General features: G+C 44.4%; 1 protein-coding gene and 1 long non-coding RNA gene across 3 annotated transcripts in view; one reads left to right on the plus strand and one right to left on the minus strand.

Annotated features, from left to right (window-relative positions):
* The first annotated feature begins 1,267 nt into the window (after positions 1-1,267).
* The window catches only part of M1AP (meiosis 1 associated protein), a 32,483-nt gene continuing 15,025 nt past the window's right edge, over positions 1,268-18,725 (plus strand). The window contains exons 1-3 of the mRNA XM_009465658.2: positions 1,268-1,516; positions 7,071-7,253; positions 16,145-16,322. Of these exons, the coding sequence (XP_009463933.1) occupies positions 1,268-1,516; positions 7,071-7,253; positions 16,145-16,322 (610 nt within the window). The remainder of the gene's footprint in view (positions 1,517-7,070; positions 7,254-16,144; positions 16,323-18,725) is intronic.
* Positions 8,457-17,260, minus strand: LOC148051298 (uncharacterized). 2 transcript variants are annotated; one of them, XR_015699876.1, is made up of 4 exons: positions 17,002-17,260; positions 13,177-13,268; positions 9,487-9,609; positions 8,457-9,361 (listed from the first exon to the last, which is right to left on the minus strand). It is a non-coding gene; the product is annotated as an uncharacterized LOC148051298 (long non-coding RNA). The 2 variants fall into 2 exon arrangements; XR_015699875.1 differs by lacking the exon at positions 9,487-9,609.

Consider the following 18,725-nt stretch of genomic DNA (forward strand, 5'->3'; position numbering starts at 1 on the left):
TTGCTTCTCGCTGCTTCTCCGCTTACTGTTTCACAGAAACGGTCAAATTTTCTTAAAGATTCTGGGGAAGTCTCTCAAAACACCACCAGCTGAGCCTTATGCATGCAGAGATATATCGTGGGGCTGCTGGCTGAAAGGGTGGATATTTGAAAGGAAACGTACAAAAAGAGGTGGGGGAGAAACACGGCCTGACCACAGGCTCTGTTCATGTTCCTAAGGGATCCGTGGTCTCCCAGGGCACTGCAACAAGAACCACCTCTCTTCCCACGCACACAGGACCTAGGAACCGAGGAGCCCTAATCTTTCCTTTCCTTCCTTGTGCAAGCCGTTGCCTGCAGCACTGACAGCACCACTGAGCTGTTCTAACAAATCCCGTTTGGCACAGCTGTGTGACACGTGAAGCACAGCCACCTCCATGCATAGCATTCCCAGCATCTCCAGCCAGCTCTGGGAATCAAAGCTGGTGTTTGGCTGAAAATACTTTCTGTTGGAGTTCCTGACATTATAGATTTTTTAAGGCTTGCAGCACTCCCCTGTTCTTGAACAGTATGAGATACTGCTGGGCAACCTTACTGCTGCATTCATTGAGGCTTTTGTCAGTGCAGAGAGCTAACAGGAGGTGTTGGATACTCTGAAGGACAAAGGTCAGTTCTCCCCCATCCACAAAGTAAAATTTATGTATGTGCAATATTTTCTTGCTGCATCATGCTGGCCTTTTTTGGATAGGACAGCTACTTGTCTCGTACTGGGTATCAAGGAGTGGGGACTGTGTTCTGCTCAGGGTGTTTGGGTATGATCACCTGGCCGCTGCAGAAGCAGGAGTAGGAGTTCAAAGTCTTGCTATCCACCAGCTGCTGGAGGTCACTTCTCTGCTGGAGACTGATGCCACGCACCTGAGCCATACTGAGGGACCATGCGACATATCACACAGCTCATCCATGGGCTAGGCATGGCTATGCTATTAACATTTTTAACTGCTCCAGTTGCATCTGTAAGAGTATATCTGACATGCATTTTCTTTTGTAGAACCATTTTGTTTTCTGACTGTATGCATTTTCCCTTGTCTTTGTGTGGGTTTATCTTAGAGTGTGGACAACGATTGCTTTGGAGAAGGCTGTAGAAGTCTAATTCATTACTGTCTGCTATGTCTCAGGTTGCTTTCAAGTGAATGGGAAAGGGAGAGTCTCACTCATTGCTATTATTTGTTAATTTTTCCTGTTCAGATGCAGACGGATAACTGGACATCTAATACCCATGTTCAGAAGCCATGAATTCCAGAAAATTACTCTCAGAAACACGGAGAACATTTCCTGCTACCAAAGTACACTGCCAGCAGCCATCGCGGATTCTCATTGTGGATGTCACATCACCTTCCTGGACCAACACTTGTTCTGTACTCTCTGAAGCTCTGGAAAACACACTCTGCTTGGCATGCAGTTTGACAGGCCCCTGCCGCGTTCCCCTGCTGAGCCTCTACGTGGTGCAGAACCAGCAGGAGTGTCTGCTTCCCTTTACGGTATGTGTGAAATTATCTCTTGGGATCTAACATGAATGCAATGCATTGTTGCAGTTCGGTAAAGAAAGATCTGATCATGGAACTTATGACAAATGTATATCTAAAAATTAATCATTCTCAAAGAGCATAGTTTCATAGACTTCGTGGAAGAGCTGAATTTTATGAAAGAATGATGTTTAAAAGGAGGAGTGTCATATTTTTGATCTGTGAAGTTGCTCATGTGCATAAATTAAGTTTTATGCGGTTCCCTTCTAAAACATCTGTTGTACCTCTCCCTTTCATATGCTTTCTGCACTATCTATACTGCTTCTCTATCAAAATTATCAAACACAACTCTACAGCTGTAATAATTTGGATGGTGAAATGGTCTGTGCACCTGTTGATTACACAAATATTACCACTTTGGGAGAGGTTCCAGACACTTAAGGGGAAAGGATCAGAATTCAAAATATTTTTGCCAAATTTGAGAAATATCCTGAAATCATAGAATCATTTAGGTTGGAAAAGACCTTTAAGATCATCGGGTCCAACTGTAAACCTAACACTGCCAAGTCAATCACTAAACCATGTCCCTAAGCACCACATCTACATGTCTTTTAAATACGTAGATCTAAGTCAGTAAGAACAAGTATTTCACTCATCTAGGGATATGCAGCAGAATAAATATAGATGGGGAATGACTAGCAGCTCTACAATAAAAGTGTGGGATTACAAAGCATCATACTGTTCACAAGAATCTATCTATCGTAAACAGTCTCACTGAGCACGCTCATTTACACTACATTAGTGTAAACACACAGTATTAACCCTTCCACTTTATTCAGCAATAGTGAAAACATTCTGAAATATTTTGTCAAGTTTTCACATCTCAGGAAAGGTAGAGGCCAACTGAGAAAAAAAAAATCAGAGGTCAACAGTAATTTAGCAAACGTGATCTGCAAGAAGACTGTGGCTAATGGTGGTGGTTATTTTGTAGAATAGGTTATAGATAGTGTGACAAAGATAACTAAGGGGATACCAAAGAAACATTTTCTGGAGATATTGTGAAATCACTCTTATTAGGGGCTTTAAGAACAGACACTTGTCTTGCTTCCTAGGATAAATTTACATGTAATTCATCCTGGCATGTCACTGTAGGATGGACTAGGGAATCTGTTTCACAACTGGTTCCAGGCCCGTTTTCTGTGATTTTGCATTATGTCCAAGTTGATTTGTAAGTGTCTGGGGCCAAGTACCTGCTTTTGTATTTCCTAGGTATGTCCTGACACTGATCCAACATGTGCTGGCTGACAGCAACCTCAGATCTCATTTGCTAATCATGGGTCACCAGAGCACAACTGCACTTTGACACAATCCCTCTGCTTGCCCCATCATATGAATCTTCTGCTAATGATAGGCTGTCTTTTTTATTTAAACAACAATTCCTCATTTTGATAATCACAGTTTTTAAAGACAGAGAAACCCTTAGATCGTTGTTCGGCTTTCTTCATATTACAGGCTATTATATTTCAGTAAAGTACCCATGTGTCATTAAAGCACTTCCTCCAGAAAGACATCTAGTTTTGATCTGAAGATATTACAAGATGGAGAATCAAGTACTTCTGTTGATAATTTCTTCAGTGGTTAATCATTGTTGTTGTGAAACTTGCACCTGGTTTCTAATTTGCATGTATTGGCTTTAGCTTCCAGGGATTTGTTAATATATTTTCTCTTTTGGCTGGATTGAAGAACCTGTTTGTATTTATACTTTCTTCCTCTAAGTATAAGCAGGTCCCTTCTCAATCTTCTAGCTGCTAAATGAAAGAGAACCAAGTATAGGTCTAACTGCAAGGCATTTTTACAGGCCCTTAATAACTTTCAAGCCCTTCTATGTATTCACTCTTCTGGTTTTTCGGATGCTACATTCCAATACTGGTAATAACAATTTTGCCATAATATTGTGTTTCTCTGGGTCTTGTCCAAGACAGCAAAATTCACACTCAAAGACTGGAGCCAGTAGTGCATACCCGGTTGATAGGCACAACTCTCACGTGAGTCCCCGCTCCCCTTCTCCCCAGCTTTGCTTGGATGTTCTGCCTAGCGAGCCGTCTCTTTATTTTAGACATCTGCTGTTGTAGTCAAGGCTGGTTTTCTGAACTGTTCTTCCTCTATTGGGAACAGTAACATATAGCAAGATGACTATCTTCTTCAATGGACCTAATTTCACTAATAATGATATCTGGTCCTCTGCAGCTTCTGGAATCAGGAGCAGTTTTACATCTCTCTCTGATAAACCTCTGTTCTGTTTCAGCCTTCTTCAGAAATACCAGGGCTCCATTGCTTTTTCTGTACTCCTGAATTCGCCCCTTTGTCTCAACAAGGCATGCTGTTTATCACATTGACTTTCTGATCTAGCTAGACAAAAACTTGATACTTCTCAGTGAGGAACGAAGATAGAGCTATATTAAAGGTTGCTTATTAGACAAATCATATGAAGTCAGGAAAGCCCCAGAGCTGAAAATAGAGACTGGGAGAGTACATGGGGAAGTGTCATATACAGTTACTCTTTTCTTAGTTTTTCCTGGGCACTTGTCTATGGTCTCTGTTCCTACTGGTCTCCCCTGTTGGCCTAACTCTAACAAGTCCGAAGAGCTTCCCTGGAAAGGGCAGGGGGATGCCAAAGAAAACAGGAAGAAAGTAAATAACCGTGGAGGACACCAGATGGTGACAAGAGGGGAAGTGAGCATTAAAGCGTCAAAAAATGTTAATGTGGGACTGAGTAAGGACTCTGAGCAGAGCATCTCCAGCTGATGGGCCCTGTTCCTACTGGTTTTCCCTTGGGATGGGCAGCCATCCCCCACAATTCCCAGTCCCTCCCTGACAAAAAGGGCTGAAAAAGAAACAAGGGGGAAAGACATTAACTACAGGGACTAGCAAATTAAGAAAGAGAAGTGGGTGAGGGTACAAAACGTGGAAGGAGCCAGATGGGGTGGTGAGCACAGTGCCTACCCTGGCTCGTGGCCAGCTTTGATCTCTCATTTTGGTAGCTTTTCTCTGGAAGGAATGTAGTGTTGCAGATTAAAATGTTTTGCTGGATGCATAGTGTGAAGTTATGAATTCTTGGAGTTGTGTAATGAAGGGGCAGGGTCACATGTGAAGAGACATGTCAAGGCCCATGGCACTGGGCTGGGTGTCAGTGCCCAGAAGAGGGGTCAGAAATAGTTAAACACCACAATATGGGCTTAGAAGTTTAACTTCTGTCCCAAGCACATTCCAGAGTTGAAACTGCAGCTTGCGTAGACTCACCTACGTTAACACCTGAAGTAGCTGTGCATGTACTGTGCATACACTCTTTCTTCACTGAAAGGGCTGTCAGGCCCTGGCCCAGGCTGCCCAGGGAAGGGGTTGAGTCTCCATCCCTGGAGGGATTTAAAAGACGGGTAGACGTGGTGCTTAGAGACATGGTTTAGTGGTGGCCTTGGCAGCGTTAGGTTAACGGTTGGACTTGATGATCTTAAGGGTCTTTTCCAACCTTAACAATTTTATGATTCTATGACTCTACAAGAGAAAACGCATCTCTGTGGGCGCCAGTTCCAAAGGGCAGGTACTTAACTGGACTTCAGGCTGCCCTGCAGCCCATGCTGAGCCCTGTTCTGCCACAGCTAGGAGCAATACTTGACCTGAGACAGCTGGTTTACATCTGCGCAAGCTGCAGCTGCCTCTTGGGATTGCAGGGCAGGCATCTGAACTGTGGGGAATTTTGCTGTAGCACTTTGAAGAGGCTCCTGGCTGCATCTGCTTGGTGCATTTATCAAAGATTGCTAACCTCACAGCAGAACTGACATAATGGGCCAGACACTTCTTGCACTGTAGAGTACGAAGTGTGGTGTCTTTCCTTAAGACTGCTCTCCTCACCTTTCTGAGGCAAGGTTTGAGCCATCCCAGCTTTCTTCCCCACCTTATTTGCAGAACCGTCAGAGCTGTTTGTGAACACATGCCTGAGCCCCCTGGTTCGTAACTTAGTCACACTGAAAGACCATGCTGTAAACCATGGCTGCTCCGGAGTGGTTCAGTGAGTCAGAGCTCCAACCATCTGAAGCAAACAAGTCATATGTTCACCTGTTGCCTCTTCTCTCTCTTACATTGCTTCAAACAGATTTGGTAGAGTTCCCTAATAATCTCTCCTATGGCCAGAATTTGCCAGTTTACCTGCTAGGTATGTCTCAACTCCTTTGAGTTCTTGTTGAAGCTCAGGTGAGCTGACATCTGTGTGAACGCTAGCTGACATGCTCCACACACCTCTGGATCCTGGGTGCTCCCTAGCATTGTCATGTCTAGGCTAAGGAAAGGTCATGGCTGCGTAATAGGTATCAGGTAGCCTCAACTAATATTGTGTGGAGAAAAAGCATGAGAGGGGACTACCATGATCCCAGCCAACCTGGTTCATATTCAGGCTGCCTTCTGTGGATTTAGGTGACCACTATAAAGTGATACTAAGTTCAAGGAAGTGCTGAGCAACATATGTGATATAAGGGTTCAGCAGCCCTGGTAATCTAAATCACCATAGCAGGCAGTGAGAGTATGGCCCAACATCCTCCAATCCATGAGATTGACACAAAGCATCATAGTGGAGCACAATGGGTTAACAACCTGTGCATTTGTAATATTCATCTTGCTATAATGAGTCAGACCAGCTATCCTCGGGGCAGCCATTGTACAGTGGTAGCTGTTGCCTGAAGGAGTAAGACATTTTTACAAATGACAGCTATAGAATAGTTTTTCCTTTCTAACACTTGCTCTGGTAGCTCATCTTTGAGGGTCCACAGACCTTCCATCAGCGTTTGCTTTTCTGATAATCGTTACTGTGGTGAATATCCTAAAAGAGCAGTGTAAGAGTGGAAGAAAAGTCCTCCTGAGTCAGACCAACAGTCTATCAGCCCAGTATCAAAAGGAAAGGCTATTTTGTGGGAGTGCCCCAGCCCAGTCGCTTTCTGCAGTTCATTCTCCTCACACTCCCCTAGTTCCACAGCTGTTGTATTAAGACTGATACAGGATACATTTGAGGCTATTCCTCTTGGTACCTGCTTCTGGACCTGTTACCCATGAGTTTGTGGAGCCCCTTTTTGAACCTGTTGCCACATTCTGACTCCAAACCCTCCTGAACGCAGGTTCCAGAGGTCCACAGCTCAACGAGTAAAGGAGTACAGACCTGGCAGGGGTGACTGTGGCCTGGGGATATCACACCTCCTCGGTGCTCCTATTTATGTCTCAAGTTCTGCCTCTGTGTTATGCAGGGCCAAAGGAGAGGGGCATGCCAAACTACTACATTTTGGCTAGCAGCAGGCAACAGGTAGACAGCTGAAAACTCGAGGAGTGATCGTGTGTGTTGTTACTAGCATAACAATCAGCTGGTTTTGATTCATATCACTGTTCACTGCTTTATGCCTTGGCTTCTGCCCCCAGTCTTATCTCAGTGCTGTGAATTCAAAAGCCTCCTTCCACATAATGGAAAAATATTTCCTATTATCACTTTGACATTGCCAGCCTTTCAATTTCATTGCATACTGTTCTGCAGCAAGTGAAAGAAAACTTTGCACGAATTCAAGCCTGCATTTCGGAGCTCCGTTCGCTACCAAGAGAAGGCTGTTTCCCACAGCGGGGAAACGGAGTGGTACAAGCTGTGCAGGATGGATTGCAACAGTTCAAACAATACAGCAGACACACAGCAGCAGGAGGCTCAACAAATGGTTCTGTTGAGGTAAGAAAATGTTGGGAAGGTAGTGGGAGCCATCCACCAGACTTGCCACTTGTTAGTTCATTAAGATGATAGTCTGCATGGTATCTAAGGTCCATGGGAGGGAGAAAGTCATTAAGAAAATAAGCCCTCCAAGAAAACCCATGGGGCAATCTCTGAATGCTCAGGGAAACTAGACCGATTCAGGTTTGAGTTGCTTATAGAGACTGACTTACTTTACAGTATAGAAAAATGAATTTAATTTTCCAGAATTTAACACTGGATGTTTTCTCGGCTTTATTTTGATTACTTTCACAGAAGAACTGTGTCAAACGCGAAGACATTCACAGCACTTATGGACATGATTTTCCTTTCACCCTACAGTTACATTCTGTGGTTACAGTGTCTGGAACTTTCACTGATGCAATAGGATGTTTGTGCTTTCGTTGTGCCTGAAAGCATGTCCACAATTCATTGAAAGTGAACTCATACAGACAAAAGAAATGCATTTCATCTTGCGAGTAGTTGGCATAGTTGCAAAGGACAGGAAAAGCCTGCAGAATGGTCACTGTCTTGGCACAGCCCTCTTCAAATCAGTTCTCAGAGTAAAAAGAAAATATGATCAGTACTTGGAATAACAAGAGGGTTTGTTTATAATTAGCATTTTTCTCTTCTCAGTGGCAGCTTGGGAATTCCACAGGGCTCCTGCTCTGCAAATTGTAATAGGGGACCCTTACAATACATCGCTGGCAATGGCTGCGTGAAATAACTGAAAAGACTAAGACGACCATTGTAAGCTCTTGTACGATGGACAGACCCTGAAACTCAGGAAGCATCCATGTCTCTTCTTGGCATGCATCCCTACATTGCTCTTCTTCCATTCACCCAATCTCTGACACCTTTATAGCAGGCACAGAAAGAATGGGGAAATCCAACTGGTTTGCCCATGCCCCAGAGAATTAGGGGAGAACGGTGCCTGCTGTAATCCTGATGCGCTCGTACTTTATCCCCACTCCTTGCACTTTACAAGGCCCTGAATAAGGTGCAGCTGCTAATGCATTAAGAGCACTCTCTCTCACTTCCCACTTCATGAATCCCACTTTATAAATGTATCTCTCATGTTCCACCTACACTCACATAGTTTCGGAAATCTCATAAAAGACAGCCTAAAAGCAAATTCTGCAGCTAAATAAGCATTCCTGCATCATGAAAAGTATTTCTGTTTATCCCAGCTCTAGGCAATGTGCTATGCTGTATCCCATGCCACAGCAGTTCCCGAATTTCCTTCTAAGGAGGAAGGCCCTGGGAAGGGGGAATAAAGTGTTTTGAAACACCACATGCAAACGTTTCCTTTCTGCTCAGGCTTTGGGAAGTTTTGGGACTGGCTATTGATGATTTGCCTGGAGAAAGTAGAAAGAACCGGGACTTCAGATAAATAAGTCTTGTTGGATAGGTTAGTGACATGAGTCGGTACGGTAGGACAGCCTGATGTTTGTCTGGGATTTCAATACACATACGCACTGGTGTCTTGTTTCCCAGGATTCTCAGTGGGAATGAACAGGCACACGGCAGGTCTGTCCAGTGCTTCCTGAGCCAATCGCATAGCTGCGTTGTCACTGTTTAGCTTGAGCAGTGGCTCTGACATGACCCTATGTACAGTGACCGTGCCAGAAAATTTTAGGTATTCAGCAATCTAGCTGTCTCAGAGATCCAGTGTCCAGAAATCCTGCATGAATATATCAAGTCCTCAAATCCCTCTGGGCAGATTCCAGTAGAAAAGGGGACATATCTAGGAAAAACTATATGCACAGCAGTCCTGGGACAGGATCTAATAGATTTTGGTGCACACTAGTGGCTGTATTCTCAGCTGGGTGTGCATACTTGCATAAGTGGGAGGAAGCTGCTAACAATGCATGAGAACATATGTGCAAATGTAGAAAGCAGAGCAAGGTTCACAGGAAGAAATATTTTTTTTAAAGTAGGATCAACCGATGTGAGAGGACAGGCAGTTATCAAGAGGGGAAGGACTCAGAAGTGGTGTTTTCTTCTGGACATGAGGAAACATCAGCTCCAAACTATCATTTCAGATTTCACAGGCTCAGGGTCCACCTGGGTTTGGAGCTTTGTCAGTCCTAAAAAGGAATCCAGACTCCCATGAGTGAAATTTCCCCAATCCTTTTACTTTATTTAGATTCTTAAACCCTTCCAGAGTCATGCTGTGATTAGGCAGACTCTCCCAGCTGTAATTAAGACTCACTTCTAGTGTCTATCCAGGAAGCCTTTCTCCTGATTTACTGCTTCTCTGTGTTTTCTTAGGGCCTTGAGGTATTTTTCCTGGCCATTTCAAATGTGATTTGTGCTTTAGCTTCAAAGCTGGGGGCTGGAACGAACAGAGTACACTTCTGAGACAAGACCTTTTTTTGACACCTAACAAAATCCAGGATGTCTTCTAGTATAGTTGAAGGAATGAGATAGCTACATTCAAAACAAAGTTATCCATGAATATAGGGAGTTTATACTCCACTAAGTGATCCTTGTTCCTCTAGATTATGCAAGTACATTATACTTTTCATTGCAAGGGGATGCAAGACAGCTGCTGCAGTGATAGACTGTGGTATTATATACTTATTTGAAAGTGTTGACCACCATTTTTACAATCTACTTTCATTTTCTCATAGGAACAGTGTACATAGATGAAACACTAATTCCTCCTCTTCTGACATGTTACCAACTCGCATTCACTCTCATATACTTGGATCAGCCTGGAAAACTGGGTGTCCTCCACTCTTCTGGAATTAATCTGACCACATACCACTTTGTTGATAATTTTGATAGGTAACCAAATGTTTTTCTTCCTGGTACCAGAAAATAGCAAGTTCACATCGTTTGTTACACTATCCTTGGCCCTGCGAAGGTCCTGGGTATGTATACTCAGTCCCATCTGAAGACGACCCTAGAGGTGAGTCTTTATCAAAATGCCTAGGGCAATCTGAGAAGATGTAGAGCTGGCTGTCGTGCCTGGCTGGAACAGCAGTCTGACCAACGTTTATATGATTAATTCCAGTGTACCCAAACCAGAGAATGATGTAGTAGATTTTTGTATTTAAAAAAAAACAAAAACAAAACAACAGCAAACCCACAACACTCAAGCAACAAGCAAACAAAAACCCACTCTTAAACATGCATGGATTCTAACTTGAAAGATTTCTTAGGGAGGACAAGAACTCTATAACCCAGGAGATGCGGCCATTCTTCAGAAACTTCATGCAGCAAGCTACTTAAATTGCTGCATAGAGAATCTCTGCCAGAAAATATCTCATACAGTGTTAGAGAACCCTTGCAGGGGTCAGTTGAACAGGTAGGAGCAGCTCCTTTAGAAGCCTCTCACTGACAGCTGAACATACGATCCGCTTCCCTTCACCACATTCAAAGTAACGTCCACACCAGAGACTTTGAATTTTCCTGGTTTCCATACAACAGCAGACACCACAGACATCAGTCACACTTGCCAGCTCTAGTCTTCCCTCTGAGTTGCTCCATGCTAACTATATTTCATTCCCTGTTTCTGCTGCCTTACTTCCCTTTGAGCTGTTTGTGACAGGCATCAAGTGTTTCTTCCAAGAATGCATACCTTATAAAGGGAAAGAACAATTAAATTAAAAGTAGCTTTTTTGTGGCTTCATTAGTGGATACAATTTATAGTGATCCTATTTAATTCAAAAAATATCCAAAATAAAACTAGAGAGATAATTCAAAGAACATAGAGATCTTATAGCATAGTATAGTACACTTGATTTTAGCACAGGTACTGGAGAGGGTACTGGGGACTTCCAAAAGGCAACACATCACACTTGCCTATCTTGAGGAAACTTTAGCTCAAAGTTTAGTTCTGTGCAGAATTTCAAGGACAAAGGACTTCTCCCCAAGCTAGCAATCCTTCCCGTTCTACACGCTGCATAAATGTAACCTGTGGATGAAATTCAGTCTTCTGCAAGTCCAGACAAAAGGTGTTTCACAGACCTAAATGGTATCTAAGGGTTGGCCTTGGTCTTTCACATAAGGGTGAATAAGCACTAAGGAGCCAGGAAGCCAGCAGAAAAGCACCTACAATTCTCAGATTTTTGTTGAAAAACAAAAGCCAGTGATCACAGAAAGGCAGAAGGGTATTTCACCCTTACAAAAGGCCACGTTTCTAAAAAAGGCAGCTTTTTGCTTCAGTGACTGAAATTGTTTTCGTCACAAGCATTTTTTTTATGCAGAGTAAGTTGGATTTTTATTTGTTTCCTTTTCTCAGGAGGCATTTGAATATTTTTTCTCAGATACAGCATCTTTTGAAGAAGGGAAAAAAAAAAAAAAAGAGATACCTTCTTGGAAATGAAGCCTGGATGACTTAAGCCAGATAAAGTAGGCATTTACCCTGTTAAATTCAACTATATCAAGTAGACCATGTGTGGTGAGCAAGTACTTAACATCTCCCACATGCATTTTCTATTTAGTCCACTATGAAGAGAAGTAGCAATTCTGTTTCTGTGATACTTTAAAGCACTGGTGAAACACTTGCACAGGTTGCCCAGAGAGGTGGGAGATGCCCCATCCCTGGAAACATTCAAGGTCAGGTTGGATGGGGCTCTGAGCAACCTGATCCAGTTGAAGATGTCCCTGCTCATTGCAGGTGGGGTTGGACTAGATGGCCTTTAAAGGTCCCTTCCAACCCAAACTATTCTATGATTAGAAAACATACTAGGGGAAGTATTTCTGCATTGAACTATAAGGCATGGACAAGAGAAAATAAGCCCTGCTTTATCAAATTTTTGGAACTCCCTAATTCCATCTTTCTTTTTTCGATGGGATGAATGTCAGGTTCTACCAAGTCAATTTCTTCCTTCTGTCTGAAGAGCCGCATGCCTTAGTTACATGCCCTCATAAATCAGTTGATTCCGGTATTTTGCAGTTAAGATTTAATGTAAGACTTATCTGGAGTGTTTGTTATTCATCAAAATCTAATGCTTTGTATGTCACTTTGGTGCATCAATGCCTGATTGCCAAACTGGCATCTCTGTGGCCCTGTTACTGAGGTGCAGTAATGCATGGTGCTGGCTGGAACAGCAAATTACAGGCATATAATTACAGTCAGTAAACTGAGGGGTAAATAATTGGGAACAAGTAAGATCACTATCTGTGAAATCCTGCACCAGAGGGAAGATGCTTAGCAGAGGGAGTGTGCACAGCTGGGCAGGAGGGCAAAAAGGCAGCCAGCGAGGGGCCAGACCTGTCATTGAGATGCACTGGCTCATCTCAGCAGAGAAGGTTAGTGTTTCTCTTTGTGAAGCCTTCTCTTCTGAAAGAAGTGCTCTTTTTTGCTTTTGCTGTTATGCTTCTAAAGCAACACAACTTAAAAACCAAAAAGCTTTCCACATGCTTCCATCCATGTGGAAGAGATTACTCCAGAGCTGCGCACCAGGAATGCACGGCCACTGTACTGCCTGCAGCACCGTTGCACTGCCGCCGCACCGCGGGCAAAGCCTGGCGGGCAGCAGCAGAGCACGCTGTGGGCAGCCGGGCACACGCCTGCTGCAGCTCAGCGGGAAGAGGCAGGAAGGACAGGACAGGACGATGAAGAAACATAGCATCAACAAGCTGTTGATGAAGTATGCTTACATGTGAGCTAGCAGAAATGCAAGCACTTAAGGAGGCGTTACGGTTATATTAGAAGTAGTTTCTTTAGCGTGAGACCATGATGGCTGGTATTTATAGTACAGGCGTGCCACTGGCAATTTGCTGGTGCAAATCAGATGTAGTCTTTAGGCAAATGTGCATTTTCCTAACAGTTAAGCTGCAAAGAGGCCAGAATATTCCTAGCTGACTAGTAAGCATAGGAGGCAGACTTTGTTACAACCTGCAGTCATTTAAAACCTGAATATTTGTTAAAAGTATTGAAAATGCTTACTCTTTTGAGATCCTGACTTCAGAGGGGAAAAAACACCAGCACCAGCGAAGTTAAGTCTCAGCAGCAGCTACAGGGCAGGAAACGTGGCCAACCTGCAATAGGATGACAAGCATTTTTCAAGTCACCAGGAGCCCATTTTTTTGTCAGATTAGGAAGGATAATGGCATGAAGGGATTATATCTAGAAACTGTGGTAATATCAAGGGAAGTCACAGTAGCTACCTCAGTTTTTGTATGCAGTAAAATATTTCTCTGGGTCTCTGACCAGCACGTGCTAGTCTGGCTCCAGTTGGAGGTGATAGGCTACAGATGTAATGCAGCCATGGTTTTGATGAAATAAAGGTGCATCAGTGTAGCAAATGCTCTGTCTATAGCTCTGCAAAAGATAATTATATCCTTCAGGCAGTTCAGCTACCCCCAGCTCACAAACAGTCCCTGTTAGCCATTTTCATTAGTTCCTCAAAGGACTCCATAATAATTTCTTTGTTCGCAGTAACTCAGAGGCAAACGCTAGGGATAAGTTCGGTTGGAGAGGTGTATTTTTTAGGGAAATCGGGCCTGATCTGACAACAGCAAGGCTGCCACAGCTCCATGCCCCTCAGCCCAGCCAGCTGTGAGGCTGAACATGTGTTCCCAGCAGGCAGATGCACACAAAACACATGTATATAACACATCTATACATGCATGATTGGTCACACAGGTCACAGACACTCGGAGCACTCACACGAACACAGACTGCACCAGTGGCCTCAGCCTCCTCCCCTCTCTGGCTGAGCAGGATGGAGATCCACTAGCAGAAATATATATATATGCATGTATATATACACACAAAGACATATCTATCTCCATACGTACAATGTGGATCCCTCCAGCAGCTGGGCTCAGACACTCAGTCTGCCCAGTAGCTGCTCCTGGATCCCAGTCTCCCCAGGTGCTGGCACCCGGACATCGGAGCCCCCAAGGCTGCAGCCCCACTCCAGTTGCTGGTACAGACCGTTGTACGCATCCCCCCCAACGGCCAGGACTCCCCTCGTCCCTCCAATAGCCAGCTCCTCCCGTGGTCTCACCCTTGGAGACCCCCTTGCTCCCAGGCGGTTTCTCCGCTTCACCGGCTGGTCCATTTTGATCTTTGCTAATGATCACGCGCTCCCTCGCACTTGTTCCAGCCTCTGCACCACAGACACAGGGGCCTCCAACCCCTGGTGTGGCTCCAGCTGCTGCACTGAGGCCCCCACCCCGTGCACACAGGAGAGCCCTCAGCCAGGACAGAGCTGGGAAGGAATTTAAGAAGAAGATGGGACAGCCTGTGGTGATCAGGGCAGGGCCTGGCCAGGCAAGCGTACTGACCAGCCAGCTCTTTACACGGGACCGGCTCTTTTTACCCCCTTACCCCTCTGTTCTCCCACACTTGTTCTTTCCCAAATCACCTAGCTCCATCCCTTTGCCCACTTTTGCTTCCTCCCCTAGACATCCCGTAATAAGCCTTGTGCAGTCCCAGACTGCTCTTCCCCTGCATCCCATAATGTGTCCCACACCCCTAGCCAGCACCCCCCTCTCAGTCGGAAAGGTGCTGGGGGTTTGACTCGTCTTCATGGGTTTCACAGCTGGACACGGGCTCTCCAGGGCCAGCCCCGGCAGCGGCCCCCGGAAGGTGTCCCTTCCTCCCGGCCCCGAATGTGGTTTCCTGGTCTGACACCATGCCCCTGTGCTCCTGTAGGCTTGGGGAAATAGGCCTTTGACGGGCTGAGGGCAGGAGCCAGGACAGGGCGTTATTTGGGCTCTTCTGCCTCTCACTGTGTCTCTGTTCTCCTTCGAGGGTGTGCTTCCATCACATAACCTAAAGGTTTTCGTGAAATTAAGGTGTACTACTGTAGGAAATACTCTGTCTATAGCTGTATAAAAAAAAAAAATAATATCTTTAGATAGTTCGGCTCCCCTGAACTCAAGAGCAGTTCCTGTTATCTACTTTTGTCAGTTTATAAAGGAGATAATTACTACTTCGTTCCCAGAATCTCATAGATAAACAGTAAGGATAGATCTGGATGGAGAAGGTATACTCCCTGCCCCCTGCACGCCCCCCACACCCCAAAAAAAAACCTCTAAGCTTGAACTGTCACCTCTGTTGATATGGTTTAATATCTTTGTAGTAGAACTCATTTGTGAAGGTCCACTGTTAAGTTTCCCCAAACGCTCCCTACAGGACATTTGTTAGCAGCCTTTCCTAAAATACACCTTAGCCTTTATTTAGAGTTATTCAATAGTCTTTGGGAACAACGAGCAGATGTGCTGAGAAGACTCAGTACTTCACCAACACTAAATATCAGGCAAGGTCAGACTCAAAACTTTCTCACCTAACTACTCTTTCAGGGTAGAAGCTAGTGTCAAACATGCCTGACATGTTTCTAGACGCTGTTGCCGATTGTCAACGATGAAGAAACTCTTTGCAGTCACTTATGTAGTATTACATCAAACCTGGGAGTTGGGAATCACACCTACTGTTGCTCTGTTAAGAAGCATCTTTAGGATAGACTATATACTTTAAAAAAAAAATTCCCAGTCAGCCTTCAAGTGAGAAGGCCAAATTTAGTCTACTTGAACTATAAATAACTGAAGCAGTAATAGGAAGCGGTGCTGTCCCTCAGAAGGTCTCCTGTACACACAGAGACCCGCCAGTGCAAAGCTTAGAATATAAGACAGCTGTGGATTGTTCCGTCTTCTTCCAGCAGTGGCACAAAACCTGTTGGTGTTTCTACAGTGAACCTCTCAATCCATTTCATATTGGCTTAAATATAAGCCAAAGCTCAAAAATATGCTTTTAAATCTGCTTTTGAATAGATGAGCTGTTTTAGCAAGATATCTCTCTTCTCTCCATAGTGGGACCTGTGCTATTCAAACAGACCAAGTTTCATCACCTATCAAGAGAGGATTAGGGCAGAGGCAGCTCTTGCACACTTTGATTTGTGTTTCAGATAGCAATTTTGACTAGCCAGTCCAGCAAAGAAATGGTAAAGCAGCTGGAAAAGAAGTTAAAAGATGTAGACCTTGTGAGTCTGCGAAGAATACAAGTCATTGAAGTTTTGAAGAGAGACTTTCTGGAGCCAGAGGATGTGGAACAGTGCATGCCAGCAGAAGAGCCCAGCAGCAATGGTGAGTATAAGACAGACAAGGTATTCAGGGAAGTCATGGCTTTGGACAGCAGGACAACCACTAGTTCTTGCTTTGGTCCCATATATACCACTTTCCTTTGTGCCGTTTAGTGTCATTCATGTAAGTGGGAACTACTGTGCCTGGAGGAACAGCAAAAAGTTTGTACCACAACGCTTCTCTGGGGCTTATATCACATCTGGGCAAAATCAGTATATGAACTTCATGCATTACTGCATCTCTTGGTATTACCTAAAATTGACTTCATGTGCAATACAGCTTTATCGAGGGATTAAAAAGAAAAACGCATAGAGTTTATGGGGGCAACACGCTCTCAGACACACATATACTCATGCTGCTGAACATCACCCTGGGCAATTGACGGGCTGATCAAAAGGTCCTTGGTGCCGGCAGAGAAAACCAGGATCCTTGAAGCAGGTAGTTGTGGGGGAGAGAAGCAGGCAGACAGGCAGAAGGGAGGGAAGCAGAAGCAGGCAGGCCATTTACAGTTTCAGTGATCCTATACAGATAAGCCCCTCCTCCCCCTCACCAACTCAAGATCTTGTCCTTTTACAACAGTGTTTGGTTTCCAGACAATTCTTAGCCTTTAGTCCTTTCCCCCAAACTACATATTGCACATTGCTGGGAAGAGTTACTTTCCCAGATGAAGTCAGGTGCTTACCTTGTTGATGAGCTGGTTTTTGTCACTGATATTGTTCTTAGCTGCTGCTTCTTTTCTCTATGTTTAGGGCAGTTTTTCTTGAGCTCTTAAGGTTGTACTTCTCCAGTAACCAGTAACTACACATCAATGAGTTCTTCACAGCCCTGCAGCCTCTGTTTTCCAATCCAGGTCTCCATTTCAAAGGCCTTTACTGCTGACACTTAACACTTCTCATCAACAAGACACACCTGGTACCAAGCTCTGGTTCACACAGCTAGTTCTGATGACGAGTTGATAACAAGCTTAAAAACCTGAGCCCTGATACCTTACAAAGTTAGTGTAAGACCTGTTACTAGCAATGACAATATTGTTTTTACTGACAGCCAATGTTGGATGTTGTTGCCTTACCCGTCTCTAGCTGTTCTTCTTCTTTTCTGGTTGCAGTAGCAAATTTCTGGTCAATTGGCAGAGTAGGGGCTGGGAATGTTTTAGTGGATCGCAGATTCCCTTTTGCCTCGTCCCTCGCACACCTGGCCACATGCTCCATCAGTGAAAGAGCAAGTATATCCCAGACCCTGAATATTATTTTTCCTGGCCATACCTCTGAGGAACTCCTCCCTTAATCTGACAGTTTTCAGCAGTGAGAATTTAAGCTATAGTAATGAAAAATTCAGAAACAGAAATTCCTGTTAGCTCCTGTTTTGAGCCTTTTTGTTTCAAAGCAGAACATGCTGAGCAACCAATGTACAGGCTTCTACCACTGATCTGCTGTGGTATTGGACTTTCTGACTGGTTGAGCAGTTGCGTTTTTACCCACCTTTCAAATCTGCTCAGTTATTTCAGCTCTTTCTCGAGGCTGATAAAATGACTGCAGGAGTTTATGCTGGTTTCCCCCATCTGCAGCACAGCACTGACTAGGTGCATCTTGCTACAGACGATGCCCACTCTCCCTGCTGCCTCTGCATCCCACTACTCTGGTGGCAGACCAAATCAAACACTGAGTTGTATAATGAAGCACTTAGAGGTGTATCAACCCTTTTACTACCCATTAAAGGCTTCCTGCCTTGAAGGGGCAGTCTCCCTCAGTGAGACGTAGCTAGTTATTCTGGACCCTGCCTGTTTGAAAAGAGAGGCCTCAGGGAGAGTGCTCATCTCTGCAGGTAAAACTGCTTGGCCGGAGGAAGGGAATGCCTTCTCTTTCTGACCAGCACCGTTACCACTAACATTGGGAACAGTGAGTCCTAGGGAAGAGGATCACGGTTCTGTCGGTCCGATGTGACTTTAGAATTAATTTAATATGCCAAAACTGCACCAGAACCGCGAGTTACAAAATCGTGGAAGGAACTGTTGCCTACAGCTTCCAAGGCTGAGGTATTCTTTAAAAGGACCGATCTTGTCTGTATGGGAAGAGGACAGTATATTGAGCGGCTGCAAATGCTGTCTTCTCAAGTAAAGAGGATTATTGTCAAGGCTTTGCATCGAGTTGGTGCTGCACAGAAGCCTGCGGGGAAGCCTTGGAAAACTAGACACCACGGAACAGGAGATGCTGTGTGCCTCTTGGTCACAAGACTGCTTTGCAGCCTGCAAAATCCCACCATATTGTTTTTAAAAGTGAAGTTGTGTAGCCCTCTCACCAAATAAATTGAATGAAAACATAAATGGGGACACAAAGGCCACTGAAATTTCAGATGATGAAATCCTAATTTTCTACTTATGAGAAGACTCAGATGATGTATTTGCTCTCT

Source organism: Nipponia nippon, unplaced genomic scaffold, assembly GCF_047370975.1.
Source record: "Nipponia nippon isolate SJK-2023a ecotype South Korea unplaced genomic scaffold, ASM4737097v1 scaffold_6, whole genome shotgun sequence".
NCBI lineage: Eukaryota > Metazoa > Chordata > Aves > Pelecaniformes > Threskiornithidae > Nipponia > Nipponia nippon.